The 12,658-nt window shown below is 41.6% G+C and overlaps 1 protein-coding gene across 3 annotated transcripts in view; it reads right to left on the bottom strand.

The window, feature by feature from the left end:
* LOC147024250 (uncharacterized) overlaps positions 1–12,658 on the bottom strand; it is a 90,943-nt gene that overhangs the window by 42,558 nt on the left and 35,727 nt on the right. For all 3 annotated transcript variants that reach the window (XM_085883988.1, XM_085883989.1, XM_085883990.1), the window contains one exon: positions 8,613–8,725. In XM_085883988.1, coding sequence (XP_085740114.1) covers positions 8,613–8,725 — 113 coding nt within the window. The remainder of the gene's footprint in view (positions 1–8,612; positions 8,726–12,658) is intronic.

Raw genomic sequence — 12,658 nt, 5'->3', positions numbered from 1 at the left:
AGTTCATCTCCAAAGGCAGGTTCAGTGTTTTGACAGTCGAAGTCCCGAACACAAGGCTTCCAATTCTACGATGACAAGGAATCTATCACATAATGTCAGCAAATAGGACACAGAGCTTAACGTTTATCTGAGAAACGGCGCGCGGCACACTTTATGATGCAACACCTTGCCTGAGAAGTTTATAATCGAGTTGAGGTTGAGCCCGAGCTGTACAGCTCAAAGGTAAGTGTGCAACCTCTGTACCATCCTATCAGACTCGCAAGCCTCTAAGTGTGACACTTGTAGATGAAAATATTTTTTTACAATTTAGCACGTGCATTTTAAATGCAAATTTTATAATCCTATCCATAATAATAATAATAAATGCCAGTGTGTGTGTGTGTGTGTGTGTGTGTGTGTGTGTGTGTGTGTGTGTGTGTGTGTGTGTGTGTGTGCGCGCGCGCGCGTGTGTCATCAGGTCAGGTATGGGAGCATGTGCCGGAGCAGCACGAAGTAAAATGTGAAGTTACTGGAAAGTAAAATATTATTTTAATACTCAGCAACAATTACTATCTACTGTAAGAATATCAATGGGATGGACGGTGCTGCTTCTCTTAAGAGAATTTATATTTTAGTAGAGTGTTAGAAAGGGTGCATCTGATGTCATCTTTCACGTCATGCCAGTTTTGGGATTTTGCCTATATTTGGCGAGGGCTGGAGAATCCACTTTTGAAGTCGTAGGTAGTGTCAAATGGCAAGACTTAAACGGACACTAGTGGGTATCCACTCGCAATGGAACACCAGAACTGTCTTGGACGCAGTTCTGTAAATTTAGCTTTCAGATCACCATCATTGGTCATGTTGATAAACTGTTCCTGTGTGTGAATATTCTCATTGGGTAATTGCTCAACTGTCACAGTGAAAGCATTCTTCATATGGGAATGAACTATTTCTGGTAGCATTGGGAAATCATGTGAGAACGACTCATAAAGGGCATTCATATGTTCACCAATAGCTCTGGTTTCTCTCTTTGCAGGAAAAACTCCATGATCTCTTCACAAAATATAAACCAGTTTTACCACCAGTCTCGAGAGAGCCAATGGACATATGTATTGAAAAGGAGAACTTCGTATCCACGACCTATTTTGTTGCAGAAAATCTCAAAATAGATGGATATTCAAAGCATTCACCTTAATGAAGTTCAGTGGATGTACGATGAGATCCACCACAGCCTGGAAACAAACTGATGGAATTAAATGTCTTTGTAGCTCGGATTCGACATGAGGAACAATCACATTTGTGGTTCACATAACAGCAACCCTCTCATGAACTTAACATTATAAACAAATGCAATCGCAGTTGACAACAGCAGTCGTTAAATTAAGTTACAGACTGAACATACCGAACACAATATTTAATTACGTGCATAACTAATTTTTGGATGTATTGAGACATCTCACATCTCCTGTGTGGGCTGGCAGGGTGATATAGAGGTGCGCACACTTGCTAAGCTGGCTACCTCAAGTTCGAATCCTGACCCAGCTATATAAACTGTCATCCCGGTGTTTCATCAATGTGTGTACAATCCCTCAGATAGACGTTAAACTAAGCATCCCATCTGCTGGCATTAGTTGGTGGACATGGAAGATCCCACAATATCCTTCGCTAAGAGTAGGCAAGCTATTGCCAGCAGCCTGGCCAAATTCTAAATTCCTGCCCTAACCTACAGAGGGCATTGAATCAACGACATAGCCACGCCCTACTCTGCAGCCTTGTGCTACATATGAAAAGATATTCTGTGTTGCACCATATCATATTATATGGTGCATATCAAGCTCTTTGGCATTGTCATTGACAAGCATAAGTGACAACATATTTGCATGATAAGCTCCTCACCAACAGTATGCAGAAATTTGGTACAAGTGATTCATAGTGACAGTACAAGAGGCTTCCACATCTCAGGCAATTTAATGTTGAAAACTTCCATCTTAATGGAGTCCAGTTTTCTTTGTTGCTTATTCTCCGTTTATATTAAAAGAAAAATATTTTAAAAATCTAAATTTTACTCTTGACTAGCATAACCCACGCTCTGCACGACATGTTGGGGTGGGTGTGTTTGAGAAAGGAACTGATGCACAGTATCAGTAGTAATTTTACTTTAATGCAGTAAGTGGAATATGATTTCACTGTTTCAGAACCATTTTATTTACTTTTTTTTGTACCATGCACCTCATATGGTCTTTGAGATAATGTAAGCCGAATATCACGTTACTCGAGCGCAGAACAAAGTCGAAGATAGCGCGACACGAAACCACAAACTCGGAAATAATATATAAGATGCTCACAGTGTCTGGTTTTGAGATCACACTGCAGTTTACTTTGTTCCATCAATCTAGCCTACTGCAACAAATGGTGCATCGTGTTTTTTAATATAAGGGTAAGGAAGGTGGTAAAATCGTACATAATGTTAAATTGAAGACTTTCATTTTTTAGGGGTAGAGATGGCCATTATTTTCAGGAAAAACAACTTGGAACATGGTAGCTGAAGATGTCCATGTATCCAATTACTTAATTATAAATTACATTTTTAGCCAATTTCAGACCTCATATTGATCTGTGGTTAATGTAGTTCTTCCTGCTGAACAATCAGGACCCTCGAGTGTTGTCTCAGAAGGTAAGCAAATAAATAACTCAGCTGGGAATGAAGTAGACTCTGAAGAATGGGTTGTTTTCACTGACATCATAAATCTTAGCCGACATCAAAATGGCAGATGAATAAGTACCACACATATTACAACTGCCAGCTCATAACATCACCAGAAAAAAGAAAAACTCAATGGATTATTATAAGGATTTGATACATTAAAGGAAACTGGCCACTCTGACTGGGTTCCTCCAGAGATCTAGTTATATATATATATATTATTCAAACATATATCATTAAAACACAAATTATAGAAAAACCTTAATATTAATAAAACTCTAATTATTAATGTGACAAAGTTACAGAAAATTAAAAATATCTCACCATTTCTGTTTCACCCTGTGTATGTGTGTGTGTGTGTGTGTGTGTATACACACACACACACACACACACACACACACACACACACACACACACACACACACACACACACTGCCTTCAGAAAATATTCAAATCCTTTGACTTTTTCACATTTTGTTCTAACAGCCTGAATTTAAAATGGATTAAATTGAGATTTTTTTTTTTGCTCTATGCTGTTTCCATGACATAGAGCAAAATTTCTGTTACCATGACAACTATTCTTTATTTTGGTTTTGCAATTATCATGCTATGCATGACACGTTTCTTGAATATTTATTTGGCAACAGTGATCGGTGCATTGCACTTTATACAAAATAATTTTTGAAGTTGCTGTGTAAAGGTGTGTGTGTGTGGATGTAATTTGTTGTTTTTAAATAACATCTTCTATTTAAACTACTTCAAGCAATTGCTCACTTGATTTGTGCAGCACCTTTGGCAGCAGGTAATTGTGACTCACACAGAAGAACCTCACAACCCCCAGCTTACAATATAAGTAGTTTAATCAAGTTGCAGACTGAACATTCCGAACACCTAATGTTTAAGTTCGTGCAAAATGGGTAACATGAAAGAATAGAAATACGCAGTACAACTTTTAAAGCTGATATCCACAAAAAAGGGGGACGCTCTTTTATACCAAGGATATAGATGTGTTTTTGCAATCAATTTATGCTGATAAAAAAAACCTGCCTGTTCTCTATCACACCTATTTGTCCCATAATTGTTTACAGCATTTATGAGAATGTTTCAATGCAAAATGCATAATGTTTTTTTCTCCCCATTACCTTCAATTTCTATCCTCCCCATTACATTCAATTTCTATCCTCCCCACTTTCCTAACGTCCCCCATTCTCCCAACTAATCTCTATTTCTTATCTCAAAAAAAAAACAAACAAAAAAAAAACAACAACAACAATACGCTAACCTTCTCCCGATTCTGCTTCTTCTTCTTCCTCTTATCTTCCTCCTCTTCTTCCTCAATTTTTTCATACAACACTTCCATGACCTAATCTGTTGAAGACTCTCTCAAACATTAATAATAATAACAAAAACGATCTTATAATGCTTCATCTTCCTCTCTCACACATGTGGTACTCTTTACTGTTTCATAATGTACTACTCTTCTGCTATTTTAACAGACTGCTCTCATTTCGACCTCTCCTTCATTCCTTGCCTTAAAAATCCAACTGTTACAGCGCTTCTTCTCTCCATTCTCTGAATTCGCCTTTATTGCATCCATCAAGAATTGTGTTAAATCGCATCTCTGACCTAAAACTTTTGAAAACCCCAGTTTGCTCTGAATGTTCGCTTTAAATCAACCATTCTTTTTTTCCAACTTCAGTGCCAACTCACCCCCCTCACCCCTCACTCTCACTCTCAAAGCAACCATCCCACTTTTCTCCCTCTCACCTCTCTCAAAAATTCCCCCCTCACCTTTCTCCCACCTTTCATCCCCCTCATTCAGCCTTCTCAAAGTTGCACCCCCCTCTCATCCACCAAGCTGCCTCCCTCCACGGCCCTCTCACCTCCATCTCTTCACTCCACCTCATCAAATCCTCAACTGCCTTCTTCCCCCTCTCGTCCCCCCTCTCCCCCAGCACCACAGAGCTTTTCTCCTTCTCAGTCGGCCCCCTCCCCAAGCTATTCTGCAATCGCCCACACTCTTTCAACAACTCTCCTTACCTCCCCCCCCCTTGTCCCTTGTCCTACCCTCCCCTCCCCCCACCCCAAAGCCTCCTCCCCTACCTCTTCATTAAAAATGTGGACCTCAAATATCCAGGGCCTTCGCTCAAACCTTTCAGATCTTTCCATACAGGCTGCCACTGACAAACCAGACATAATCTGCCTAACAGAAACTTTCCTCTCCCAAGACATGTCTAACTCCCAAGTATCTCTCACCGGTTACTCCCTCCTCCGGTATGACAGACCTGAGCCTCATCCTGGTGGAGGTGTGGCTCTCTTCATCAAAGACTATTCCTCACTCTCCATGCACTGCTCTCACCCCCCCACACCCCCAGGAATACCTCTGGCCACGGCTTCCCCTCCACTCCCACCTCATGTTTATATGTGTACTGTACCATCCGCCTAACAGTGATGACTCCATCTACACCTGACGATCCAAAAACATGGACCATCTTCTATCTTCTCATCCAAACTCTCTCTTCCTCTTATGTGGTGACTTCAATTGTCATCATGCCAGTTGGCTGGGTGTGGGTACCTCTCTCACCTGTCATGGCACCTCAGCAAAAGCTTTCTGCGACTCATTGGGACTGACTCAATCGGTCACCTTCCCGACCCGGATCTCAACCAATGGTACTCCATCTCTTCTGGATCTGATTTTGACAAATTTCCCTGACAATATCTGCTGCTCTTCCTTCGCTCCAATCGGTTCCTCTGACCACGTCCTTGTCAAAGTGGACATCTCTCTGGCTGTTATCAGAGAACGACCTCACCGCCGTCGAGTCTGGCATTTCACTCAAGCCGACTGGCAGGGTCTCCAAGCAGCCATCAAACTTATAGACTGGTCTCCTATCACTACTTTCTCAAACATCAACTCATCCTGGGAATTCTTTCAAAGAAACTTGCTCTCCCTCATGCACAAATTTATCCCCTCTCGTCTTCAGTTGTCCTACCCTTCGTCCCGCCCTTGGTTTACTGAAGCTTGTGGCGAGGCAGTTGTCCTGAAACAACTTGCCTTTGCCTCATGGAAAGCAAACCCAACTGAGGGCAATCTCAGTTCCCTCCAGAAAGCTCGGAACAAGTGTGTATCTACCCTCAGGAGAGCCAGAAAACAACATCTTTCTATTCTCAAGTCTGAACTCTCAAACCTCTCTCCCTCCTCCAAATCCTGGTGGCATCTAGTCAAATCTGTTTCTGGTGTATATTCCCCCTCCATCCCCTCCCTTACCTCAAATGGCCGCACTGCTGATACCACACATGAAAAAGCTGAATGCCTAAACTCGGTGTTTGCAGCTAATTTGTGTCCTTAACCCATCACTTTCTCTCCCCACCTTACCCAGTCGCACCCAACTGTCCCTGGACTCTGCGTCCTTTTCTCCTGACAAGGTGGAGAGCTTGCTTTCAAACCTCGACTCAGATTCTGCAACTGGTCCAAATGGCATCAGCCCATGTGTCCTCAAAGCCTGCTCTTCTGCTCTTGCTCACCCTCTCTCTGTTCTATTCACCCTCTCATTTGCTCAAGGTCATCTGCCATCTGCTTGGAAATCTGAAAACATCACTGCCCTGCATAAAAAAGGTGCAAAAACAGATCCCTGCAACTACAGACCAATCAGCCTTCTCCCAATCATCAGCAAGGTTATGGAATCCATCATCGCTTCAGACATCAAATCCTTCCTCTTCTCCAATGGCTTGATTTCCGATCATCAATTTGGTTTCAGACCAGGTCACTCTACCCTGGATATGTTGCTTCTGCTCTCCCATCAATGGATGGAGGTCCTCAATGCCAGACAGGAAATCCGAGCCCTATCCCTGGACATATCACGTGCTTTTGACACAGTCTGGCACCCTGCCCCACTCACCAAACTCTCTTCCCATGGTATCCAAAGGCCATCTCCACTCATGGCTCGCAGACTTCCTCTCCTGTCGCAGTCAACATGTAGCCCTAAATGGAGTTCTTTCATCCCCTCTTCCTATCCAGGCTGGAGTTCCTCAAGGTCGCATTCTGGGCCCTGTTCTTTTTCTGGTTTTCATCAATGATCTCTCCGACTCTCTGGAAAATCCTCTATATCTCTTCGCTGATGACTCCACCCTCTGCCGTACCATCTGTCATCCCTCAGACCGGCAAGCAGCAGCTTCTTCACTCACTGCAGATCTGGATAAAAATCACAAACTGGTCCAACACGTGGAACATGTCTTTCAATCCAGACAAATCTCACACTCTCACTATGTCTCTTTGAAAGGACCATTTAGAACCCCCCTCCCCCCCAATCCACTTTCTCAACAACTCTCTGGAAGAAGTCTTTTCTTTCAAGCTTCTGGGTCTCACTATCTACCATGACCTTTCCTGGGAAAGTCACATTTCCAACCTCGCCTCCAAAGCCAGTCGCTGACTGGGAATCCTCCGTTGTGCAAAGTCCTTCCTCGACCCTCTTGAGCTCCTGACCACTTACAAAGCTTTTGTCCGTAGCCTGATGGAGTACTGCTCTTCCCTCTGGGCTGGTGCTCCTGCCTCCCACCTTTCTCGGATTCACGCTGTCAAAACCAAGGCATTTAGGATCATCAGCATCTCCCACAATGAAGCTGAGTCTTTGGGCCTCTCACTCAATCACCGCAGGTTGGTCGGTGGTCTTTCTGTCTTCTACCATCTCCTCTCCAGCCTTGCCCCCCCCCCGCTCTCTCTGCGATTTGTCCCCACCACATTTCCACAGGGCGCTCAAGGTCCGCCAACAACCCCCTTCTGGTAAAACTACCAAAATCACGAATCACTGCTCACCTTCACTCTTTCATTCCTCTTTTTTCCCGCCTTTGGAATAAACTCCCTCACTCTATTCTTTCCCATTCTTCCCTCCAGGCTTTCAAAACAGCTGTTTACCACCACCTCTTATCATCCCCCATCCAAATCCTCGATCTTTTATAATTCCGATAATCCACCCAAGCCCACTTCCTTCAATTCCCCTGCTTTCCATCCTGAAAGTCCCTGTAATGTCCATCTTCTCTTCCCCATGTTCCCTGTCCCATCCCTCTCCCTTCCAGAGATCTCCTAATGTGTCTCTTCCCCACTGTTTTGTCCCTCCCACTCCCGCCCCTCTTGTCTCATCCCCCCTTACTGTGTGTTGTGTGTTTGCTCTCATACGAGCCTCGACAAGGTATACAAAAAAAAAATAATAAATGTAAAGACGTTCATCTACTTGAAATTAAAATAAACCCCAAATGCCAAACGTTTGTGAAAACCATCTTTTGGAGCCAATCACATTAAAAATATGACTTCTGACTGACGTTGTCTGTCAACACTGATCAAAAATAAGTGTGGCATAGTGAATGGTATATATATATATATATATATATATATATATATATATATATATATATATATATATATATATATATATATATATATATATATATATATATATATATATATATGTTTGCCATTGGAGAGTGACGAGTCACTTCAGCTGCTGTGATGTTTTTGGTAGCCATGTGTTGTTCGTGTTCCCAGGTACATGCTGGGCTCTCTGGTACTGCTTACAGTTTCTACTATTCTCGATGAGACATTTTTTCATACAATTAATTACAGTTGTTGATTTTACCTATTGAAATTGTTGTTGTTGTTGTTGATGGTTACTCCAAGTTTGTGAATTTTGGCCTGGTCTTGTGGTCGAGGGGGGAGGAGCCCTCCTCGAACACTTGGTTGTGTGTGTCATCAGGCTTGACAGGTCTCCTCCTGATTGAAAGGCTTCCATGCCGTTGCCCTTTTGTTTGCTATTAAATTTAGGTTCAATTCATACAATGATTTTGCAGTCATTATTTACACTGCTACACAAGCTTCAGTGTTGTACAAAGAAACAAAACAAGCAAATCATTTTGTGCAGCCTGATGAAGAATTACCGACCATAAGCCTTGCGCGACTTGAAGATTTTCTGCAGTTCTTGACGGTCAGCTCCCAACATTGTGACAAGCTGGTTGAGATCTGAAAGCCGGTTTTCTGTGAGCCTGTCCGCATACCTAAAAAATACAAACAGGTTTGTTAATAAATATCAAGGAACAGTGGGAATAATCTTAATGTTGTAAACACCACCTGACAGTTAAAGTCAAATATTTGGTTGTGAGTTTTTCGAAGAACATCTGCCTTTGGGATACATTGATAAGCCAGCTCAAAAGGTGATTACAGGATAGAAATGGGCTAAATGAAATGGTTAATTTTGTGGTTTATATAATTCAGTAGCACGAGTTTAACCAAAGTAATGGCACATAGTCTCATCATCATCATCACTAAAACGCACTATGCAGAGCATCAGGGCTGCCAAAGCAGGATGTTGGCAATGGGTATTCTGGGGGGTTTGCCATTGCTTTTCCATCAATAAGTTATGGCAGGAATTTGGAATTTAGCCAGGGTGCCAATGACAATTCACATGGGAATGCATGACCAGTGCTCGCAGAAAATGTCCTTCCAATGGTTGGCGCACACATTGGTGAATTGCCTTGCATGCGAAACAGCAGGATGACAGTTCATAGCAGGGTCAACATTTGAACCCACGATAGGCAACTCAAAGATGAATGTGCAAACCTCTAAGAGTCAGAGTCAAAGCCATCCTGACAGTCTGCATACAGCTTTTTAAATATAAAATTTACATACAAAAGCGATTGCAGATATGTGCAGGAGGATAAGAAATATGCAGAAAAACAACATGAAAAAGATAACATAAAGATATATACATTGGAGGATAAACAGAAGTTGTTCATTTGTTGTCTTCATTTCAAAATGGAGAGGAAAGCAAATTAATGGTAAGAGACAGATTGGACATAGGAGAGGAGGTAAACAAGATTTGGATTCATGGAGCTTCGCAAATGGTTTCTCCCTCCTCAAATGCATGTGATCTTGTGCATTTGAGGAAAGACAATGACTGAGCGGGAAGGAAGTATGACATCAACAAAACCAGAGAGTTGGTGTCAAAGCCACCCAATGCTCGCCTGTTTATACATTTATCGTTTTTAGCTCGCCTGTTCAAAGAACAGAGAGCTATAGTGATACCCCCGGCGTGAGCGTCAGCGTCAGCGTGAAAATGTTAAAGTTTTTGGTGCAAGTTATTTTTTCCTTTCTAATGTTTTTATCGACCACACTTTTTTATACGCCCGATATATATATATATATATATATATATATATATATATATATATATATATATATATATATATATATATATATATATATATATATATTTATATATATATATATATATATATATATATATATATATATATATATATATCGGGGCGTATTATGTGATACCGGTCGTCCGTCCGTCCATCCGTTCCTGTCCACACTCTTAACTCCCAAAGTTTTCAACTTACATAATTTCATATTTGGTACATAGGTACAGACTGTGGAGATGGTGTCGCGACATACGTTTGTCATCTAAAGTGGTTGCCATGGCAACCAGGATGCTGTTTTCCATCCGTTCCTGTCAACACTCTAACTCCCAAAGTTTTCAACTTTCACATTTCATATTTGGTACATAGGTACAGACTGTGGAGACGGCGTGTCGCGAAATACGTTCGTCATCTAAAGTGGTTGCCATGGCAACCAGGATGCCGTTTTCCATCCGTTCCTGTCCGCACTCTAACTCCCAAAGTTTTCAACTTTCACGGTTCATATTTGGTACATAGGTACAGACTGTGGAGACGGTGTGTCGCGACATACGTTCGTCATCTAAAGTGGTTGCCATGGCAACCGGGATGCTGTTTTCCATGTAGTAGCACAATTCTGTTTATACCTTCTTGTTTGGGCGTATATTGTGCTCACTTGCGCTCTTGTTACTGATTACAATATACAAATATATACATATATAGCTTTAAAATTATTTGGATCAGACTTCACTGCAATGCTTTATAAACCAGAGTGGTGTCAAAGCCACCCAATGCTCGCCTGTTTATACATTTATCGTTTTTAAAAGACTAGTCTAATAATATTTTTTATAAAGCATTGCAGTGAAGTCTGATCCAAATAATTTTAAAGCAAAATATGTATTTGTATCTTGTAATCAGTCAGCAAGAGGTCCACACGAGGAATTCAAAACTCACAGAGGGGCGAACTTTCTCGCTGCAAAAAGTCAACAAAGGCTTTCACAGGTAGGAAATGCCGATGGCCCGAACTGGAAGACGAACTTGAAGACTGGGTTAACACACAGAGAGTGGATGGTCGCGTGTTTCTACTGTTCAGATTAGACTCAAAGCAAGATCGATCACTTTTTGTGGCTAATTTTCGGACGTTTTTGTGCTTGGTTTTTTTGTGCAACATTTGCGGCTTATAAAACAGTGCGGCTTGTGTGTGTTTAAATTCCAGATTTTTTTAAAATTTAGGGGATGCGGCTTGTATAACGATGCGCTAAATGGTCAGAATTTTATGGTACTCGGCTTGCCATGAGAAATGCATCTGAGAGAAAAAGTAATATGTAGTGTTGGGAGTTAGAGTGCGGACAGGAACTGATGGAAAACGGCATCCTGGTTGCCATGGCAACCACTTTAGATGACGAACGTATTTCGCGACACACCGTCTCCACAGTCTGTACCTATGTAGCAAATATGAAATGTGAAAGTTGAAAACTTTGGGAGTTAGAGTGCGGACAGGAACGGACCGACGGACAGACAGACGGACGGACGACCGGTATCACATAATACACCCCGATATATATATATATATATATATATATATATATATATATATATATATATATATATATATATATATATATATATATATATATATATATATATATATATATATATATATATATCGGGCATATAAAAAAGTGTGGTAGATAAAAACATTAGAAAGGAAAAAATAACTTGCACCAAAAACTTAAACATTTTCACGCTCATGCTCACGCTCACACTGACGCTCACGCCGGGGGTATCGCTATAGCTCTCTGTTCTTCGAACAGGCGAGCTAAAAATAATTATTAGACGAGTCTTTTAAAAACTATAAATGTATAAACAGGCGAGCATTGGGTGGCTTTGACACCAACTCTGGTTAAAAGACTAGTCTTATAATATATTTTATAAAGCATTGCAGTGAAGTCTGATCCAAATAATTTGAAAGCAATATATGTATTTGTATATTGTAATCAGAAAAAAGTGCGGTAGATAAAAACATTAGAAAGGAAATAACTTGCACCAAAAACTTTAGCATTTTCATGCTCACGCTCACGCCGGGGGTATCGTTGTAGCTCTCTGTTCTCTGAACAGGCGAGCTAAAAATGTAAGCATGCAGTATTCTATAGAGTGGATATATTAGGCAACAGAAGGCCAGCAGAAAGATTAATGATTTGACTCCCCCTCCACCCCCTTTTTTTTAAACTTCGATAAATATCCAGTAATCCAGTTCTGTCAAGTTGTGTGCGACTTCTGCTGACATTCAAGATATGATTTCTCCAAACATCTGTATCTTGCACTGCTTCCCAAAGCTCGAGCAGAGAAAGCTTGGTTGTGGCCTCTCTCCCATCCATCCAGCACATACAAGGTCTGCCTCTTTCTCTTCTTCCCTGAACCATACCCAGCAAGGTTAACTTCTCCAGACTTTCATTTTCTGCACGCATGATGTCTCCAAAGTACGACAGTTTCTCTTTTAGCATCAGCCCTTCATGCCTGGTCTTGGCTATGCCTGGTGTTGGCTTTATGGTTAGGGTGGCGGGCTTGGGATCCTAGGATCCTGAGTTCAAATCCCACTCGGCTGTTAAATAAATACCAGGTGGGGTTAACTCTGCCTGTCAGCCTTCCGAGGTCGGCAAAATGAGTGCCAGCTTGCTGATATCCTGTGTCGGAGATGCGACCCATCCAGGATTGTGCCCAATAGCCAAGGAGAGTGCTTAGGCAGCACTAACGCTCTGTACAGAGTATGGTCCCAATGGATGGATCAGTCTTTCTAATGTACATGGTGGT

Source organism: Eptatretus burgeri, chromosome 6, assembly GCF_056783735.1.
Source record: "Eptatretus burgeri isolate ZD-2024b chromosome 6, Ebu_testis_v1, whole genome shotgun sequence".
NCBI lineage: Eukaryota > Metazoa > Chordata > Myxini > Myxiniformes > Myxinidae > Eptatretus > Eptatretus burgeri.
This window is presented reverse-complemented; position numbering and strand designations above follow the sequence as displayed.